Below are 22,330 nucleotides of genomic sequence, written 5' to 3' on the forward strand. Positions count from 1 at the left end.
GGTTTCAATATGAACCATGCTGATATCTGCAGGTCCAAGCCACTAGTTACATCTTTAAGAAACTGCTTTCTACGTTTATGTTAAGGATCGCTCCAGCTATGTATGTAATAAAGTAGCTGCAAGTGCACTGAGAATGCGGCCAGTGAGATGTTCAGTGGGTGAAGGCACTTTGGCTAAGCCGGACAACCTGGGCTCGAAATCTGAAACCCACATGGTGGAAAGAGAGAATGTTTTCTTCTGATTCCCATACGCACACTGTGGCATGTACACACTCATACCTGGATGCGTTCACACAGTAAATGAATAAATTTAAAAAATAATTTTAGTCATATTAGTCCATTAACTTATAAACAATACTAATTTACAAGTATACATTTCTACAAACAATAACTTTATTGATAATATTAATTAGTTTTAAGTAAATAATAAGCAAATAGATAAGTGTCAAAAAATTAAAAGAATATGCAGGATGTCGTCCCTTCTCTGGCTTTCCTACCTGTACTGCAAGGCCAGCCTCAGCGCTGTGGCGTTGGACTCATACTTTCCCACGAGCATGCTCATTCTCTCAGCGTTGCTTTTACATTCCTCCAGGGTTATGGTGAGCAGATCATTTTGTGATTTGAGATGTTCGATACGACTACAAGGGAAAGAAACATTGATTTCACACACCAGGACTATGATCTGATGTTTCACTTGTCTGACTTATGTGTAGGCCAGATGGTCATGTTAAGATAGCGCGGCAGGGGGAGGATCGGCAGATAAAGCATTTGTCATGCACACATAAGGACCTGTGTGTAGATCCTTGCACAGGCACGGTGCTGTGCATCTTTAAGTCTAGTGATGTAGACTGCGGGGTAGAGTCAAGCAGCTTTCCGGAGATGGCTAGCGAGTGGGGGTGGACAGGTAGTGCATCTCAAAAAACAGGGAGAAGAGCAATACAGGAAGGCACCTCATGTCAACTTCTGGCTTCTACATACATGCACAGGTGAGTACACCCATGAAAACGTACACATGGCACAGAGCAACATACACACACAGGTGCATACATATAGCACACAGGTGACACGGGAGGCTGGACACAGCTCAGTAAAGTCAAGTCTTGTGGCAAAAGCACAAAGAGCTGACTTTAACCCCCCTTATGCACTTAAAAGCCAGGCAAGGCACAGGGAAGGCAAAGTAAGGGGCACCAGTGGGGTTTGTTCCCCAAACAGCCTAGCCAAATTGGTGAGCTCTAGATTCAGGTAAGAGACCCTCCCTTGTGAAAACAAGGTGGAGAGTGACTGAAAAAGGCACATGATGTTTTTTTCCCCTTCCACGCATACACAGATGTGCACGAAGTTGTATACACAACACATGCACACGTACATACAAAGATGATATGGCACTGTTGGACATTTTAGCAAGTGTAAGTGACACAGAACAACTCAAAATTAAATGCTCATTAAATTCAGTGTGAATCAAAACAAAACCAAAAAAGCTAAGGGCCACGTGTGATGTGGTGGTGCACATCTTTAATTCCAGCACTCAAGAGGCAGGAGAAGCTCTTAAAGTTTAAGCCACAACTATGTAGAGAGATTCTGACTTAAAAACAAAAACAAAAACAAACAAACAAACAAAAACAAAAAACCCAACCAAACAAACAAACAAACAAAGGAAAAAAAACACCTCAAAAAACCAAAAAGACAACAGCCATAAGAAATCAGTCTGTGGTACCCAGCTATACTTCACCTGTGCCATGTGCCTGTAATGTGTGAGGATATGGGTCTATAGCTAAGGAAAGCAACAGCTATGGCACCCTGTGACTCTGCCCAGTGACCCCCAACTATGCTGCCACAATCCACATTGCATCAAGCAATAAACCACACTACGGTCTTAGTGGCTGCTGTTTGCTGGGTGGTCCTCCCAGCCCGATCAGCTGTGATCGTCTCTGTGACCCAGGTGAGGAGATGCTGAAAGGTCAAGTTCCTCTACCTGGAACTTAACCAGGCTACTCAGCCCAGATCCCACGCTCCTAACCATACACCACAGAGCACTAGCAAAAGGTGAATTGGTGACTGGTACAGTCAGAACTGTATATTCAAAAGCAATGGGCTTGAGGGAACGTCTGCAAACAAATGTAGACCCTTCAGCATCTCCATTTTCTGTCCTAGGACACTGGGTATGATGGTTCCTTTTCCACAGAACACATTCCTTCATCATCTTCAGAGAGGCAAGCCTTCAAGAGACTGGCAACTGACTCCTGAGGGTGATGGGGTGTGAAAGCCACTGGCCTTGATCATAGATTGTAGGGCAGAATGGAGTTGCTCCCATGGGGTGTATCTGTAGGGAGAGGAATGCAGACTCCTACGGGTCACAAGAGTCTGCTTTTGCTTATTCTGGCCCATTTCAACAGGCCCCTCACTCTCATTTATAATTTCAGTGTAGCAGCCCTGATAATCAGAAGCCATTTCCCCTTTTACTGAGCCCCATGTGGCCGAGTCTAACCACCATTGCCTGAAACACCTTCCTTGACCAGGTGAGGACACCCCAGCTGGTCTTCTTCTAAATGGAAAGGCTGTGAGGGTTGGTGTTTCCTCTGGACTCAAGCTTGGTGTGTGTGTGGGGGGGGGAGGGGGAATGCGGGAGAAGGAGCGGGAGTTTCCTCTCTTCTGTCAACACTCTCCCTAGGGGTGGTTCCATCCAGTCTGTGACTACAAGAGGCTTTTCTGTTTCCATGGCTTGCCATCTTTTCTAACACACACCTTCCTCTGAGTGTCAGTCCCACACAGCAGCTGCCTCTTACCATTTGTACTGTGGGTGGGGGTGTCACAAGTTGCCTCCAGTTTAAGACCGAAGGGGAGCTGGATTTTCTTCAACCTGCTCTCCCTCGCTGTTCCTATATTATAGTCCCCGCTGCCATTCAACTACCATGACAAGGAGGCATCTCGGAGGGCCCCTCCTTCTTACAGCCAGAGCTAACGCGGCTAAAGCTTCCCATGGTTTGAATGCACTCAGTGCTTTGGCTCCGGGCCCACTGCCGTCATCTCTCTGTTCCCACTCTTTCTATCCTTTACCTCTAAGCTCCAGAAGGCAGAACAGGTTTCGCTCTTCCCATTTAAAACGCCTCCTAACTATATTTAGGCTAAAGAGTAAAATCTGCTGTGGAAGCGGAACTGGCATCCACGCTGGCTGCTGCCCGGCGGTCCCATTTCCCGTACATCCTCCAGGGCCTTGCCCCTACCTCAGTCCCACTGGCCTTTCCATGGCTTCTCTCCCACATTTGTCCAGACTGGAGGTTAAGACTCTGCCAACCTTGTCATGGTTGCTCCTTCTTGCTTAAATCCTCACGATAAGCCTTTCCTTCCTAGAGACTCCTGTCTGGACCACTTTTCAAGGGACATGCCTCAGGCAAGGGCTACAGTGCAGTGGAAGAATGGTTGGATGGCTTGAACATGGTCCTGGCTTGAGCCTCTAGTACCCAAAGTGATGACAAGAACAAATAAATAACTCTTGATTCATTCAGGGTCCTGATTACTCTTTCTTAAAGTTTCCTCTTCTGTGTCTCATCTTCATTTCCTAACAGAATATGAACTTCATCAGATCAGGGATCTTGTCTGTTTTGATTTGCTTTTCATGCCACAAACTCTAGCACACAGATGTGCGACGTAAGTAAGTACAGTTCTGTGTCCGTCTACTCCAAAGAAATCTGAGTCAAAGACTGGCATTTTAAAAAAAGTAATAGTTCTTTAATGTAGAGACAACCAAATAGCACTAATTAGGACGTAGTATTTTTTTTCAAATCATTATTTATATAGTGTTCTGCTTGTATGTACACCTGCACACAAGAAGAGGGCACCAGATCTCATAATAGATGGTTGTGAGCCTCCATGTGGTTGCTGGGAATTGAACTCAGGACCTTTGGAAGAACAGTCAGTGCTCTTACCCTCTGAGCCATCTCTCCAGTCCAGGACGTAGCATTTCTAAGAAGCCCCAGGTCTGGCCACAGCTATGATCATAGGACAACAGGGTAAGGGCAAAGGGCAGGGTGTGGAATTCTGCCTCTGTTAAATAACTGTTCTGGATTTCATCTCTCAGCTTACAACCTCAAAGCCTTTGTTTTCTCATTTGCAGAGTGAGACTAGCTTTATCCTCACAAGTTGAACATTAAGATATTTTCTGTGAGCATCCATTGTGTGCTGGCAACCACATAACCTGAGCTTCAAGTACTAAATAGTACCCTACCTTTTTTCTCTCCTGGGTTAATATAACTGAGAAGAAAGGTTCCTCCCCCAAGTTCCCCAACAATGCAGACCTTTGGGATCCCTGAGAAGAGATCTTCAGCTAAAATGGCATCCCCTAAAGGCATATGACATCCTTCAATCACAAAGTACATATCTGATTCAGGTCTAAGCCTTCCCTGTGGGGGAAAGAGCTTCTGCTGTGTTGCTATGAGGTAATCGCCAGGATTGGCACTGTAAAGACTTTGGATTTAATAAGAAAAGTCATTTAATTTCAAGATGCAAAATTACTTAGGCAGGCCTGAAGAGAGGGTTCCGCAGATAAAAGCCCATACTGTTCTTGCAGAGGATCCAAGTTTGATTCTCCCAGCACCTATGCTGGGCAGCTTACCACCTCTTAGGAGCCTAGCTTCAGAGAGAGCTGATGCCTCTGACCTCCACCGGCACCTGGTACTCATGTGCTCATACCCACACAGACATAGACACATGTACATTAATGGAAAAAAAAAAACCTTTAAAATTGCCTAGATGGTCACCATTTCCTTTGTTCTCAAGAACTAAAACAGCTTCATATCAGGGAGGAGTAACGTGCTAGTTTGATTTATTCCATTTTGCCACACACAAGGGGGATGGAATTAAGCAATGGCAAAAGGGAATTGGTGTTCACATTCCTTCTTGGTGAGCTCGTGAGCTGTCCACGTTCTTCCTGTGCTCTCACTGAAGCCGAAGTCGAGGCAGCCACACCAATCTTGGAAACTGCTCAAACGGCCTGTTCTGCTCTCATAGAACAGTCTGAGTCAGGGTGGTTAGCAGGTTTGGCTATGTATTTCTTAGTTCTGAAGAAGCTCCCTCATCACTAAGATTACACTTGAGCTTGTCTTTGCCAAGAGGCGGGAGGACATGTTACAACTGCCTAAAGCAAGAGGACCAGGGAGGATTTATAAAGCCGTTAGATGGTGAGCGCTTCCAGTTAGGTGAGGACCTAGGGGCTCAGGCTTGTGCACGTGAGCACCGAGCATAAAGAGAATCCCACAGTACTCAGAAGGAGCGGGGAATCAGACTGACGTATGGGGCCAATGCCAAGAACGGCTCCAGCACACTGCCTTTGCAACCCCAGACACTGACTCAACATTCCAGGACTTCCCGCTGTGACTCCCTGCCACACAGGCCTGTACCCTTGGCAGCCAACTATGACCTACTTGACAGTCTCTATGGATCACTCCCAGGACTCGCTGGGTCCAGCCTGAAATGAGATGGCAGAGCCCTTTGTTCACAAAATGATGGAGGATTGAGAGCAGTTATCAGCAGAGTCAGAACGCGTTGTGTGCCCTGGGTGGCTGTGCGTCCCAGCCCTGTGAAGTTTGACCCCGTCTGTCACAAGAGCACACCCCCATTTCAATCACACCAGCCTGGCAGTCTTGCTCCAGGTTACGAGTCACAAGCCGATTTGGGTGAAATTTTAGAACGAGGGAAGGAAGCAGCCCCCACTGCACTCCCAGCAGAATACGTCGGATTGCTCTTTACCTATTCAATCGTTCTGTTTCCACCTCGAACTCTCTGATCTTGCTTTCAGAGATGGCAGAGCCGTGTGAGTAGAGAGTCTGGAAGATTTCCTGGATATTGGAGCAGTCCTGAAGTGAGTGGGCCAGATGTTCTGCCACGCTGCTGGAAACCTGTACAAAGGGACAGAATTCCCTCCAGAGATTTCAGGGTTTGTACATACAGCAACCTGAAGCCAAGATTCCTTAAGAATTTGGCACCAAGAGACAGTTACCCTTCTGAGTCTCAGCTGGTATAATTCTAGCATTAAAAATGACTATTGAAAGTATCGTATGAGACACAATCAGCTCCCAGCTGCACCGCCTGAATAGGTAATGCTGGGACACAATGAACAGAAGATCAATTCTCCCAGAGTTCGGAAAATTCTGGGCTTTAGATACAGTCTGAAATTCTGAACTCCTGATGCTTCATAGTCATAGTCTCTGGCTTCATAGCCATAGTCTCTGGTGACCATGGCCCAAAAGAGAGGTTGTCCCTTTAAATTCACAGTGTGTTTGGCACAGAATCCGCATGTATGAGGTCTTTACTCAGCGCAAGTTTTCAAATTAGGAAGTTGAGCTGGGGGTTGTCTTTTCGGCTCCCTCCTCCTGCCCTAGGATCAAAGAGCTCCATGCCTAATCATAAAACATACTCCTTAAAGAACTGAGGCTATCTCCTTGTCACCTCAGCAGCCATCAGCCGTACTCCCTGGAGGCTAAAGGCGGTAGCTATGAAGACTCTCAGACTGAACAGGCAGGTCCCATCCGTTCTCTGCTCGCTTTGGACCACAATTCAAAGACAGCCTTCCCCAAACCCTGGGCAGTGTGTTGTCCCCTTCTCCCCTTCTAGACGCATGTGCAAAAGCACAGCTCTTTTGGAATTTTGTAACTCCCTAGGTCTCTGTGGGGCATGATGCTATAAAGCAGGTACTTCAAGACAGTCATTGGCATCATTAGTAACTAAACAAACGTTCTTTCTATTTTGGAAGGCTTCACACGTGGAAGGGGGATGGGAGGAGGTGAGATCTCTGCCTTAAAGCTGAAATAACAAGTCACCACTAGAAACTTTACATATTTTACTTTGCCTCTGTGGAACGAAACTGTTATGATTCATTATACAATTAACTGACAAATTGGAGGTGAACACCAACATTTCCACCCTCTAGGAGCCATGGTCTGTGTGGCTATATTGTTTTTTTTCCTTTCTTACCCCTAACCAACACTCACCCCAATGCTACTGATTTCGGAACCCAGGACTGGCCTATCAGACGATGACGATTCGGATCTCGTCTTCGATAGCTTCACTCTCTCAGCAATCTTAAAAAACATAAAAATAGGGAGGGAGGGAGGAATGGGAGGATACAAGGGAAGGGATAACCATTGAGATGTAATATGAATAAATTAATAAAATAAAATTTTTTAAAAAGTAAAAACAAACAAAATAAAATAAAAATAAAATCAGAAAGTCCACACAACTCCTCCCCATAAATTGAGGCAGAATGACAGTTTTTAGCCCTATCAACTAAAGTGATTCATTAAAACACTTCAAGGCAATCCCCTGGTGGTGCAATCCTGCTACCATAAACCTTAGCACATTTGGGGCGGGACAGCTCGGTAGCTGGGTAAAGAAAGCCATTCTGCCTGCTGTTGGCCACTGCGCAGCGTCTCTGGCTTCCAGCCACAAGATGCCAGTAGCACTCCAGTGCCAACCATTCGAACTGTTCCTTAGGGGACAAAAATCACTTGTCATCAAGAAACAATGGTTTCACCTAACTTAGTAAACTTGACCGGCTGAGAAGCAGCTTCCTTGTGGAGACTGTTAGTGCTGCCAGGAAGGAAGACGCCTGCCTTTTACCACGTGAGTGTTTAGGAGATTGTACAAACTTGCTGGGTGCTGTGGCAGAGAATAAGTGGTAACAATGTATTTCTTTCCCTTTTTGCGACAGTGTCTCACTATGTATTCCTGGATGGCCTGGAACTCACAGTGATGCTCCTGTCTCTCCCTCCAGGCTGGGAATTACAGGCAGGCACCTCCACACTCCTCACTGTGATGTATTTCTTTTGCTGGCATAGCTGTCATTCTTCCGAGGGGCAAATCATTGCTTCATCATTCAGGGTCCCCTAAGGGCTGATAGCTCCCTGAAAGCAAGTACCCAACCACTGTGAGGTCGCGCTTGACAAAACTCTTCACAATGGCTTGTCAGCTGTGACATTTTCCAACAGGCTGATTAATGAGACCTGGTATACAGGTTGCAACTGAGAGTGACTTAAACCTATTAGTGGGTTATCTCTCCCTGCAGCTTGGCTTAGGAGAGTTGACACTCAGTCCCAGGGGAAGCAGCAAGAGGATGTGCACCAGGATGTCTGCACAATGGTGGGCTCAGCCACAGCTGGAGTTTTCAGATAAGAAATGTCCTGATCCCAGCAGACTCTTCCCCTCGGAGCTCACCTTGGCAATGGGGATGTCATTGCTGCTACTGCTGGTGCTTAGCTCTCCAGTGCTGGGGTTAATCGGGCGATTGGCAGAAGTGAGGCGACCGGGGCTAGAAGGTCCAGTGGCCTGCACACTCTGCAGTCGAGTTTGGAGCTCTCGGACCTGAAATCATAGTCCATTTATTTAGACAGAGTTTGTGGTTTCCTAGATTAAAGAACAAAACAGCCAGATGGCCAATGGCAAAGTGGTCAACTGTGATGCTCAATGGGCCTAGACCACTGAAGTCACTGTATCCCTAAGTAGAGTCACTACTGACCAATCATCATCTGTTATTTACAAGTAGGAAGGAGAATATGCAAACTAAGCACAGAAGGGAAGTGCACCATTAAGGAATGCATATATATATATATATGTATATGTGTGTGTGTATATGTATGTGTGTGTGTGTGTGTGTGTGTGTGTATATATATATATATATATATATATGAAATCAGGACAATGTAGCAGAAAAACACATGATGCCACGGTGGGCAGTGCAGATATGGATGTAATCTCTAGTCTTAGGAATCTCAGAGCCCACACAGGAATAGAGGACAAGAATCTTCACACACACGCACACGCATGAATGCTAAAAACAACTGTCTCGAATGCTCTGAGGCAGCAGAATTTGGGAATACTGTACCTCCACCTGAAGCTACTCCAGAGAATGTAAGGAGGTATGTAAGAGGAGAAGTGGGTTCTGTAGGAGAACATGACAGGGGTGGGCTTGGCAGAGGCATGGCGGGGGGGTGAGGTGGAGTTGCAGGTACAGCTGTATGCACAGTGTCTGGTGGATATACAGTAGTGGACTAACTCTGAGGTATTAGGGACAGGGCTTAATTTGGGAGAGAGGTGAGGCCAGGCATGGAGTGACAGTGAAGGCACCAGCAGCTTTCCTCCAAGCAACCAAGTCTAGGAGGATCCTGGTACGATAGGGCAGACATCTAGTTAGCCAAAGCATGAAAAAAACAAAATAAAACACCAAACCAGAGTCCTGTGAATACATTTAAGACACAATAGTGGGGGCTGAAGAAATGGCTCAGTAGTTAAGAGCAATGGCTGTTCTTCCAGGAGACCAGAGTTCAGTTTGAAGCACCCACATAGAGGCTCATAACTACACATAACTACAGTCCTAGGGGGCCAGATGCCCTGTTCTGGCCTTCACAGGCACCAGGCATACATATGATGTACAGACATGCACGCAGGCAAAACACTTATACACATAATATTTAAATAATAAAATAAAATATGGCCCATTACCAATTATCACCACAATGAATATCTAAAGTCTCACCATGGGTACAGTTTGATCATCACAGCACAAGGACTCTTATCAAACTTGCTATGCAGCCAAGATGACCTTGAACTTCTGGTGCTCCTGAGACCTCTTGAGTGCCAGAGTTACAGGGAAGGGCTACCAAGCCTGGTTTATTATAACTCAGATCGACTGCAGCACCCAAAAGTTCTCATGAATGAAGCATCAGGCTCAGCTGGCCTGGACTGAGTCCACGAAGGCACACTTGGCCATTTAGAGCTGGATTTTCTAAACTTTATGGTATACCAGATCCCCCTTACAGGACCAGTGAGAAACTGAGGTGGTAGGGCCCCACCTCAGAGGTTCACATTTGTCAGGGCTACATGAAGGCAGGAATCTGTAAATTCAATGAGCTCCCCAAAAATGCAAATGCTGCACATCACAAGTGGCTGACCCAAGGCTACAAAACAATATGATCTCAACCCCTATGCCAGTTCTTGCTGCCACAGCCCTTCCAGGCAAAGGCAGACAGCAGATACATAGCCTCCTTCTCTAAAAAGCTTCTCGAAAGCTTTCATATTAAATGTCTGGGCTATCTCTACCCTGCTATCTTGGGAAGCAAAAGTAATTGAAATTTCAATAATTCATCCACATATTATAAGCCAAAACAGGGAAATTCCCTTGGAGCAAATTGCATTCAATAGTCAAGCCGATCAAAGGAGCCTAATGCTTTGCAGTGGCTTCCAGGAGCTGGGGGTTGCTAGAAATGAGCAGCGTCCTCACAACACGACAGACACAAGGGCCACCTCAAAACACACGGGACCATAAAGACACAAGCCTGCTGGAGTCAAACAGAATTCTGAAAGAGGGCCTAACAAACCGGAGGCCGTGTTGGTGTGGGGGTTCACCAGGCAGAGGTGGGGAGGAGCCAGGCTTCTACCATGTTCCCAGGCAGCTTCCCTGGTGGATGCAGTCAGTGAGGTTCTGAATAATTAACAGAGTTAACATCACTCTAAAACTCACAGTCTAAACCGAACAGGAAACAATCAATGGCCGGATCCTAGAGTACCAGTCAGCATACTTGGTTTGTTTGTTTGTCTGGTTGATTGGTTAGGATTTTTGAGTCAGGATCTCATTCTTTTGCCAAAGGCCGGCCTTGGATCTTACATCAATTGCCCTGCCTCAGTTCCTCCAGTACAAAGATTCAAGCATGAGCCACCATGGCTGGCTTTCAAGAAATACAAATAGTCCTAGAAAATGTATTAAAACATCATTAAAAATGACCCATGTTTTAGAAAAAAAAAAATGTGTTCTAATCACAAAGGGACTAAATGTTGACTGTGGAAAAGCTAAGTAGCACTAAAAGTTAAAATAGAAAAGGGTCAGGTGCCTCTTTAAACTGCTCTCAGGCAATTGCTTCCAGTCATTTCCCACGTGCATCCATGTGGTCAAGTAATGTCTAACCCATACATTCTCGTTTTAAAAGCTATGGGCCCTGTGGAACAAAGGACGGCAAGCACCTTCCTTTTGGACTATGCCTTGTTTCTAAATGGCAGTGTTCATCAGTAGGCAAAACCCAGCTAAAGGAAGTCTAGTCAGCTGGAGGGGCAGAAGGGTTCCTGGAGGGATTACATGACCTTCGCCTAGAGATCTGGGGTGCAACTGAATGACCCAATACCCTGACCTGAATCAGGCTGCCCAATAAACCAAGTTAGCTCAGGCAAGGACCAGGAGGCAGGCCGACAGCTACCGGAAATCTCCTTTTTCCTTCCTCCTATGGGAATGACTTGGATCAGGATTCCCTCCAAAGTGATGTCTAAATCCTACTTAATACCTGGCTGTGAATGTGACTTTTATTTCAGAGCGGTCTCTGTAGACTGGATGACACTACAGATCTCTAAGATTGTCATGGACCATCCTGCATCTTAAAAGAGAACAAACTGGGGTGCTGAGGCAGAGACATGAGACCCAGTGAAGGTCGTGTGGAAACTAAATACAGAAAACGACTGCAAATTAAGAGATATGAGATGCAGGAGTTGAAAGACTCAATGAAGGCTGCACCTTTCGACCCAACAGGGACAGTTGCCCACATCTTGATTTGGAACTTTTGGACCTAGGATATCAAAGACATACTTATTAAAGGAAATAGGCTTTTTCTCTACACAATATGTGTTTTGGAATTGGGACAGCCAAGAATCAAAGTGAACCAAGGGAAGAACTGGTGTGTCTAGGACAGCCATGTATCACCCTGACAACCCTTCTGAATCGGGTTCCTCTCCCCAACCCCTGACCCTGGGAGGCTATTTTGTCTTAAACTCAGTACACAGCTGAGACCCGCCACAGATGTAGGGGAGTTGACCTACTCCAAACACTGGGGCTCTGACAGGTACAAAATAAGGCTCTTGTCTTACAAGGGCTGGGAATATAGCAAAGCATGATGGGAATCCACTATGAAACGGGAGTTGACAAGGAGCTTCAACTGCAGAAGAGAAGGAGCATCTCTCCATCACATTGGGATTGAAAGCCAGTGGATTCTAGCTTCTTCCAGGTTCTCATCTATGGTTTGGGGCTTTTTCTCTACACAATATGTGTTTTGGAATTGAGACAGCCAAGAATCAAAGTTGTTTTGATTAGAGCAAAGGGAAGAAGGTAAAGACTTTACTGATGGGGTTGATGAGAAAGGGTTCAAACAGTGAACGGGAAATAAAGATGGCAAGACACACTCCAGTCTCCACCCAGATGCGTGGGCATTAGTCCCTTCCACATGTGGGTACCCTGGTGGAGTATGAAGGTAAGACTCTATCTTCGGACAGAATTTCTTGCAATGATGACAGTGTCCCACAGCAGCCCTGTCTACCACGGTAGCACCAGGTGCACAGCGTTAGCCTGCAAGGACTTGCAGTGTGCCTGGTTTCCCCAAGGAGATGAATTTTAAATTGTGTTTGACTGGAATTTATTTCAGTTCAAACCTGAATAGTTGTATGTGGCTAGTTGTTACTGTACTGGTCAGTACAGCTGTATAAATATCGAAGGAAATTAAACAGCTGCCCACACTTGGAGCTGGGTGACACCATAAATCATGGTATTCTTCAGTGCAGTGTAGGCGCACACACACACACACACACACACACACACACACACACATACACACACACACACACACAGAGAGAGAGAGAGAGAGAGAGAGAGAGAGCCCTTCCCCCATTCTCCACCCCCAGAGAGACATGTGGACATGTGGAATTTGAGAAAACTGCCTGGTATACATAGGGAGTTCCGGACAGCTGAGTCTTAAACAAACAAACAGAAACTCTAAGGAAGCTGATTAGAGATAAAGGCATGCATTTAGGAATTCTGGGTATGCTTAAGGCCTAGGGAGGAAGGAGGGGTAGTTAGGGGCCATCCATGAGGACATGGGCAAAGGGTCAGTGAAGGGCAGGCAGAGGAGCATCTGCCTCACTGGGGACAGGAAAAGAGAGCACAGGTGGGCAGAAAGAAGGATGAATAGGGCTGGAGAGATGGCTCAGAGGTTAAGAGCACTGACTGTTCTTCCAGAGGTCGAGTTCAATTCCTAACAACCACATGGTGCCTCACAGCCATCTATAATGTGATCTGATGTCCTCTTCTGGCGTGCAGGCATACATGCAGGCAGAGCACTGTATACATAATAATAAATTTTAAAATCTTTAAAAAAAAAAACAGTAAAATCCCAATCGTTCTATTTTTTATTTCTTTATTTTTTTTTTTAAAGAAAGGTGACTATGCAGAAAGAGGAGGAGGAGTGGGAGCTGGAGGGACTCTTGCCTCATGGTGTGTTTTCCCTGCCAGGTATAGTGGAGGGAATTAGCAGATGTTGGACATGAAGAAGGAGTGTGACCTAGGGTAATAACAAAGAAAAGGTGCAGGGTGGGCAAGCCTCCACAGTAGCACCGAAGGCTCGGCTGAGCTTCCATTCAAGTCAAGACTGAGGAGATTTTTTTTTCCCCTAACTCTGGAGACCTTATTAAAATAACAATGAGGGAAAGAAAAGAGAGAAGAACGTGCACGAGGCAATCATAGAAATAAGAGTGGGCATGTTTCATAAAGGCCAAGTAGAAGTAAGACAACACCCCCACCTAAAGAAGAAACAGAACATTCTGTGGTGCCTGTGAAGGGAGGTGGCCAGGCCACCACAAGATGGGTAGCCAGGATTAGGTTCGCACTGGCAGAATCCCCCCTGAACAAAGATGAGAAGCAGGGCTGAAAACAGAGCTGTTCAATGGTTGCTGTTCCAGTAACTGCACACAGAGCAACTGAAAACCTCAGCATAAGACAGCCTCTGCAAACACCAACAGGCACTGCTATTAACAAATGCTAATAGGAAATGGTGCATGAAAAAGGTACCATGAGAGAGAAACTCATTGCCAAGGGTAAAAGAAAGGCAGTAAAAGCTGCAGGCACCAGACATAAGAGCTGATGTTATAAAGGACAGGATGGAGGGCAAGAGATAGGGAGTGAGTGGGCTCTTGGGCCAACAGATCTCAGCCCAGCAAAGCCTGACGGCTTCCGACCACTTCTGTCTATGAAAAGTGAGCATTCTGTACTGCTCTGCAAGCCCATACAATCTCTCCAGAGCTGTGAAGAAGGGGCAACTATAAGAAATAAAAACACCACAATTCTGTAATTCCAGCATCAAGAAAGATGGAAGGATCATGTTTTCAAGCCTAGCTTGGTCTATATAGTGAGATCCTATCTCTAAATCAATCAATCAACACCCCACCCCCCAATGTGGTGTATTGGATGCGGGTTTCTGATCTATACTATCTGTACACTGTAGGATCTAGAAAATTTTTTTTTATCTAACACTGGTGTATACTCCCAAGCCTCTTCCTACCTCAGACATCAAATGTGTAACTCACCTGACCTAATGTCATAAGAGATCAGAAGACTGGAGCTTAAGACCAGGAAGCTGCCAGATGTAGGGTAACAGTTGTAGAAAGGAAGAAAAGAGAGAGGTAGGCAACTAACCCAGAAGAATCTGCCCCCAAAAGATGGACATGGAAGATTATGTCACAATAGATATGTCTAGGATTCCTAAAGAAATAAAAGGAGGAGTTTTTATAAGTAGTAAGAAGTAATGTAAAAAGGAGACTGGATGCTAAATGTTCTCTCTCTCTCTCTCTCTCTCTCTCTCTCTCTCTCTCCCTCCCTCCCTCCCTTCCTCCCTCCCTTTCTCTTCTGTATGTAGCTCATGCTGGTCTCAAGTTAGTTTAAACTACCACCCCAAGGCTGATATCACATTTTAAAAAACTGTCCCTTATGATGGACTCTGAAGGCGAAAGTATTGGTCTGTTCCATTCACTACTACGGTGCCTAGCCTTCAATTATGACTGACAGTCTTGAGAAAACCCATCTAATACCGCCAAAAACCTAACACCATAAAATCTAATACACGACACACTGTGGGCCACATCCTCATCCCGTACACCTATAAATGGCAGACAGAAGTTAGGATGGGAGGTGGTCCTGGGTCATCTTGGCCATAGAAGAAGGAAAACAGAACGGTCAGAGTCTTGAAGATGTCATGCAGCTTGCCTAGAAGCTGAAGGGAGAGGCAAGGCAACAGAGGGCAGGCTCCCTGGATGCTGTGAAGGCAGGGGGCTGGCTCTCCTCTCAAGCTTCCAGAAGTCCACAGTCCTGCTGACATTTGGATGCTAGTGAAAGTGACACATTTTAGATTTCTGACTTCCAGAGCTGTGTGATAGTAAATTGGAGGTTTGGGGTGTTCTGTTTTGTTTTAAGATGGCATTTCACCATATAGCCCTGGAACTCACTAGACAAGCCTCAAACTCACAGAGATCAGTCTCTGCATCCCAAGTACAGGGATCAATGATGTGGCCCACTTTGAGTTATTTTAGCCTTTAAGTTCGTGATAAATTGCTACATCATCCACAGGAAATGACAAGTATCAACACTGAGCAACACTCACAGGTTAAAAACCAACTGATCTCTCAGAAGTTGAGAGTAGAATAGAAATTATCCGAGGCTGGAGGTTAGTAGGTAGGCATGACGGGGACCAGTGGACACTGAGTTGTAGTTAGGGAAAAGCAGCTCTGATATGCACTGCATGGAAAGTGATTCTAGATTGTCTTAGCCACTTTTCTACTGCTGTGATAAGATGCCACAACCAATACAACTTAGAAAAGAAAGTGTTTAATTTGAGGTTTACAGTTTCAGAGAGAAAGAATCCACCATGGTGGATCAAAGTCATGGCAACAGGAACAACTTTGATCTTATATCATGATCCACAAGAAATGGATAAAGCCGGAGGTGGGCGGAGGAGGAGCATGCCTCTTTCAATAAGGCCACACCTCCTAACCCTTCCCGAACAGTTCCACCCAAGTATTCAAAGGTATGAGTCTATGGGGGCCTTTCTCATTCAAGCCACTGCTCAGGTAAGGATTATGCTCTGTACATTTCAAACAGCTTGAAAAAGAGGTTTTACTTTTTTATTTTAAAGGAACAAAAATTCCCTGAGAAGATATACATGTCTAACCTGATTTCACATTACTCAATTTATGTGCACTGAAACACCACATTACCATAAATACGTTTTGCATATTTTCATGAATCAAAATATATTTAACTAATAATAAAAGGTATTTTAAAAAGTAGGACTGGTGATGGTTCAGCAGTTAAAGTACTTATTACACAAGCAAGAGAACTGGGCTCAGGGATGGTACAGTGGCCTGTCTCTATTTCCAGCTCTGGAAGACACAGTGGATCCCCAGAGAAGGCTGGGTAGCAAGACTAGTCATATTGGCAAGTTCCAGGTGTGATTAAGTGAAGATGATCGAAGATGATTCCTAATATCAACCTCAGGTCTCCACAGTATGCACACACATGCTCACATACGTTCATACACATAAACACACCACACACACATACACACACATGCACATAAGCAAGAAATGAAAAAAAAAAAAAATAAAGTTGGGAGTAGAATGGTGCTGACAAGGGGCTTGAATGGGACCTGAGAGGAGTGGGGTTGAATTGATCAATAGCTTCTAAGTTACAGTGAGGAGTCAGAAGTTCTGCCATGGTCCTCCAGAGCATGGCCACTGCTGCTGACAACTACGCACTAAACCCTTCAAAGAACCAGAATTTTGATTACTTTTACCATCATGAAATCACAACTGCTTAAACATTACCCAGTGTTACCTGTTTCAAAACATTACATGAAATCCCTATCCCTGGCACAATTTTTATTAACATTTTTATATATTAGTTAGAAAATAAATTTAATGATTTTAAAATATCATTTTAAAGTTTTGGGCAAAAAAAGAAAACTCACAAGATGATAGATTGACTGCTTCTAGATCTTTGCTAAAAGATACAGGCTTAGAAAATCAAAGCCAGGAGACAGTGAGAAGAGAGCAGTAAGGGAGGGCCAAGGACAGGCAGTGATGTGGGAGAGACATCCATTCTGCAGAGCATATGGACTGGTAAACAGAGGCCACTGGCAAGACCTAGCAAAAGAGAGAACTCATCCAGCCCAGGACTCAGTATGAAGACCCCAGAGAAATCTTCAATGGACCCCCTTGTTCAAGGAACTATGCCTCCACATGTGTTGTGGAAAGCAACAGGCCTGAGGGGATTTGGTGGCCATCCAGTCAGGGTCATAGTTGGCCACATAGAAACTAAAAGCTCATAGACACATCAGACCAGAGGTATGCATAGCCATATGGACAGATCTCACAGTCTGTGCAAGGAGAAGTTCAGGTACGGGGGTGGGGGGGGGCCAACGAGTAAAGACTACAGCACAGACACTTGTGTGAATAAAAACTATGCACGGACACAAAATGAATGAAAGAAAGGAGAGGAAACTATCAAAGAAATAAATGAAGTGAAAGAAGCTTGCAGAGACCAACCAGGACAACTTTAATTAAAAAATACGATCGGTTGGCTTATCTCAGGGTCCAGGAACAAAATAAAACAGAAACACGGAGGAAAGTAAATATGAATACCAGAGCCAAGAGCACAGGCAGGAAGCAGGATGTTGGAGATTAGGGACTCGGTGTTGGAGTTGCAACAGACAAATAACCTACGGGGTGTGCACAGAAACAGATCCTCAGAGACAGGAGGCCTAGAAGCTGTGAGGCTGGGCCAAGGACAACACAGGCAATTGTGTGGCAAACTGTTGTTTCAGACGCTCATGAATGTGGTTCGTGGATGAATGGCACACGAGAGAGTTCAAGGTGGCACTGGCGTCTCGAGTGACTAAGGAGCATTAGTAGCCGTCGATGAATGAGACTATCTTGAAGTTGCATGTGGCCATGCTCACAGGGAGCTGCAGTTCCACTATGTATCAGAATAGGCATGGGAGAGACAATTCCTAAGCTACAGAAGGGTAAGACCGGTTAGACCGGACTATCCCCACATGCCCAGAGGTTCAATTTGGCAGAGAATCATTTTCTAAGTGGAGATTTCATACAGCCTTTCATGGAGCCACCACGTAAATTTGAAATGAGGATGCAAGCATAGAAAATATGGGTTTATTTTTATGAAGCTGACATAGTGCTTTAGGCAAGTGTTATGCTATCATCGATAACAATTTAGAGGTGATCGAAGCAGACCCCAAAGTAGGAAGAAAAACCTAAACTGTACTTTGTAGCTCTGGGGTTTGGCAGGTGTTACCTTCTCCTTTGTTTTTCAGCCCAGGAAAATACCTGGATCTGACTGTCAAATGGCTACACATGAGAAAAGGTGAGTGCTTTGGCTGTCCTCATAATTTCTTCCCAGATTCCTAATAACCAGACAGTTATTTCCTTTACCATCAAGAGAGCACTGGGCAACCTCACAGTTACAGAGAGGGCAGGGATGGAGGGTCAAACACAAGTGTGACAACTGAAAGATTTACCTCAGTGTTCCCTTAGCACAACACGTGAGCACACCTTTACGGGGGACCTTGGACCACTCCCAGAGAGGTGGCAGACTAGAGCTTTGCATGGGGTTCCACTCAAAGCTTCCCCATCATACAGTAGGGAGGGGGTGTGCTTATCAGTGATGGTCCGTTGGGCTTATGGCACCTCCAGCAACACCCATGAAGAGCTCTCTCCTAAGATCATTTTGTTTTCATTTAGAGGCCACCAGCAGGAGACCTGCTGTGACCCAAGAAATCTGAAGGCTATGTCACCACAACAGAACAGTTACTAATTGCCAGTCTGTGTGTGGGGGAGGAAGGAATGGGATGAAGAAGAGGACACTAGGAAGCAGTGTGAGGAAGAAATCAGTGAAAAGTGCACCTTGAAACAAGGCTGCCAGACTAAGTTGCTGAGCTACTAGCTAACATCAACTATGGTGCTGACCAGAGAGTATCCAGGCATCCATGGAAAGGGATGTGGAACTCACTTCAAGACACACATTAAAGACTCAGGTAGGATGTAGGATATAAGGAAGAACTTGGTACCACCATTTTATGCTGTGGACGCCCACAACTTTCTAAATACAAGGCTTCCAAAGGGACTGCTGTGCTCTATTTGTTTCAGGCCTATGTTTCAACAGGGCATGGATTCATTGGCTTTGTGGTCCCAGCATACTTGTTCCAAGCAAACTAGGGAAAGAGCGGATCATTTTGGCTGCATGGCAGCCAACTTAAGCAATTTAGGTCAAAAGTGCAAACGATATGAAGAAACTGTACCTTGCCAGTACATGTCTCCTTTATGTGTGCTTCTGTGCCCACTGTCCTTACCCATGGACTTACAACACTACAACAACTCTCCAGACTCCCTGAAGCTGGAGATTGAATCCAGTTTATCACTGCAACCCCACACCTGGCCAGAGAATACAAACCATTTATGAAGAGTACACATGAAGGAAGGAAGAACAAAGTCTTTCCTTTCTTGAGTCATTAATTCTACTTTGCTGAGATTGAATCTGCTTTTTTGTAAGTGTGAGGAAATAACAGGATACTCAAAAGCAAATGATTATCTCATTTAATAATGAACAGAGACCAATAATAAAATTTGCCTTGCTGTCCCTTAGTGCTCTGCTAAGTAGCCCAATTTGTTAACTGACTGCATTAAAGATCTAATTTAATTAAATCTTGAACAAGGCTCAGAAGACCTATGGAGAGCACTTGGTTTAATTACAGGCAAGGGACAAGCACCAATTTCATTGATCTGGTCAAAGTCTGAGCAATAAAAATGGGCAAAGGAAAAAAACTGTGGCCCCACTTGCTTTTCAGGCCACATTGATAATTGTGATCTTAGAGCTGCAACAGAGACAGAAAGGAAAAACATCTATGCATTATGCAGACTTCAGAGACAAAAATGAAACTGAACCTTATTCACTCTCTAAGGCTGCAAATCATGCAAACAGAAGACCACAAAAGACAGATCCCACTTCAGGGAAATGACATATGTTGGATAATGGTGGGGTGGAAATCTTCCAGTATTTAAAGTCTACAAAACTGGCATTCAAAAGCATCTAGAAAATTCTTTAATGTTCACAATTGTCTGGAAACGAAAAGATGTTAATGCAGGTCATGGGTAAATGTACTAATTCCAGAGAATGTTTGAATAACGCATATTCCTTCAAATTTTGTTATTTGAAGATAAATGAAGTGCACATTATATGCATTACATAAAATATAACAATAGCACAACCTGCTACATATTTGTATGTACCTGCACATTGCAGGGCTCTTTGTGTGACCTCTAGAACTGGAAGAAGCTCTGGATGGAAGAAGCGTCTTTTTTTTTTTTTTTTTTTCGTTGTAATCCAGGACCCCCTTGCGCTTTAGAAACTCATGTTAGAGAAAGAAATTCATTTTGAACTACAATGTATGATTACACACAAAGCTAGCATTAATTTTGCAAAACATGAGCCACCAGAACATACACTGTAAAAAGCAAGCACACACCTAATTAGAATATCAGTCATAAAGATCAGGAGCGTGACCCAGGAAATTACAGGTGGCACGGGCCTCCATGCTCCGTCCACTTCATCAGGATCCCCAGATTAAGCCTTCACTGACTGGGAGGTTTTACAGCCTCCTGTAAAAGTAGAGCACATCTGATACAGCTGGATTCTAAAAACATACTTTTGTGAGCTCAGAAAGATGTTGTCCAGATAGAGACAGGACAGTGGCTCTTTAATTATGACAATAAGAGACTAGTGATTTATTCCTTATCTACACCCAATGAAAATTAAGACTATTTGCATACAGAGTAAAAACAGAATGACTGGGGCTGGAGAGATGGCTCAGCAGTTAATACTGGCTTACTGCTCCTCCAGAGGATAAGAATTCAGTTTCCAGCACCCATGTCTGGCAGCTCACAACACAACCACCTCTAATTCCAACTCCAGGGGATCTAGCACCTTCTGGCCTGCACAGGGGTCTGTACTCAATCAAGTGCAAATACCTATGTGCTGGCACACACACACATATACATAATTAAAACAACAAAAAACATACACCATTGAAGAATAAGTTACTTCCTAGGTTAAGGAGACACAGCAATGTGTCACACAGGTCCATGAACCCCCAAATGCCTGTCATTCAACTCCATGTCCTTGTGACAAAGTGAAGTCTAGAAAGAATTGTTTCCTTTAGAACAACTGATCCTTCCACCCTCAGTCTAATCATAGTTCAAAGCCATAGCCAGACAAAGAAGCACTTATGGGCTCTGGCAGATGGGCGGGCATCTTTGGAAAAGTTAGTGCAAATGCTACAATGTTGCAACATCAGCATCTTCAGTGACAGAAATAGGTCCCGCCACCTTAGTTCTCAAAGAAGCGGGGGTCCCCATGGGGATACCAGGATGCCCTGCCACTCTCTCACATACAACTGTGCAAACCCACATATGTGTACACTACACAAATGTGTATGTATATACACACACACACAAACAAACGACACAAATACACATGTACAGTTATAATAATATGTAGAACAGACTTTTATGTTATTCAATATAAGTGAGAGGAGCTGTTATGTGGGAAAATGTAAAGAAAGAATTAAGAGGAAATTTCTATGTTTTCTAATTACAAAAATATCATTAGACTGTCTTAACAATAGTTTAATTGAGCTAGTGGAAGGCCCACATCCCAGTAGAGTAGATTGAGATTTGCTGCCCTGACATAATTTTACCATCTCTCAGATTTAGGAGTGAGAAGAGTGCATTTATAATCTTAGCTCTACCCCTAAGGACCTACTTTGAACTACTTTTATGAATGACTTCAGAACTGGTGAGTCCAAGGCTGAGATTCCAGAAGATTCCAGGCTGCCCTTGGCTCTGCCTGCCCACCCATCCCATGGCCCTGACTTAAGCCAGGCCTGGCTGCGTGCTCACCCTTCTGCGGAGCCTGTCCCGCTCCTCACGGATGGCGTTCATAGTAGCCTTGGTCCGGTTCAGCTCCTCCTCTTTGCTGCACAGCATGGCAGTGAGGCTCTCGTTCTCTTCCCGCAATCCAGCCAGCTCTTTCTCCCACCGGCACCGCTCCTCGGCCAGGTTGGGGTACAGATCCCGACCAAGAACTCCCTCAATCTCCTCAACTGTCTGAAAAACACAGTCATACATCAAAGCCAGGCTAACTCCTTTCAAGGAAGAGGTCAGAAGCCTGTGAGCCCAGGAGCCGGTGGAGAACCCAATGCACGTAGTGGTACCCATTGGCCATTCTTTCCTCAGACTCAGATGAAGCTGCCACTTGCCTGCATCATAGTTTATGCTACTCAGCAGTCCCCAGAGTCAAAGACAACAGGGTCCCTTCTTGGTGCTGAGTCTGTGTGATGCCCACACAATGTTTATTTCCTTTAAGAGCGCCAGAGCTGGTCAATTTGCATCCAGGCAGCAGGCCAGTGAGTGAT

The 22,330-nt window shown here is 44.9% G+C and overlaps 1 protein-coding gene across 1 annotated transcript in view; it reads right to left on the minus strand.

The window, feature by feature from the left end:
- The window catches only part of Mcc (MCC regulator of WNT signaling pathway), a 225,015-nt gene that overhangs the window by 35,718 nt on the left and 166,967 nt on the right, over window positions 1–22,330 (minus strand). Inside the window, exons 6-10 of the mRNA XM_051163948.1 lie at window positions 21,816–22,022; window positions 8,205–8,351; window positions 6,983–7,072; window positions 5,742–5,890; window positions 497–637 (exon numbers count right to left, since the gene is read on the minus strand). Of these exons, the coding sequence (XP_051019905.1) occupies window positions 497–637; window positions 5,742–5,890; window positions 6,983–7,072; window positions 8,205–8,351; window positions 21,816–22,022 (734 nt within the window). The remainder of the gene's footprint in view (window positions 1–496; window positions 638–5,741; window positions 5,891–6,982; window positions 7,073–8,204; window positions 8,352–21,815; window positions 22,023–22,330) is intronic.

The sequence above is a fragment of the Acomys russatus genome, chromosome 20, assembly GCF_903995435.1.
Source record: "Acomys russatus chromosome 20, mAcoRus1.1, whole genome shotgun sequence".
Lineage (NCBI taxonomy): Eukaryota > Metazoa > Chordata > Mammalia > Rodentia > Muridae > Acomys > Acomys russatus.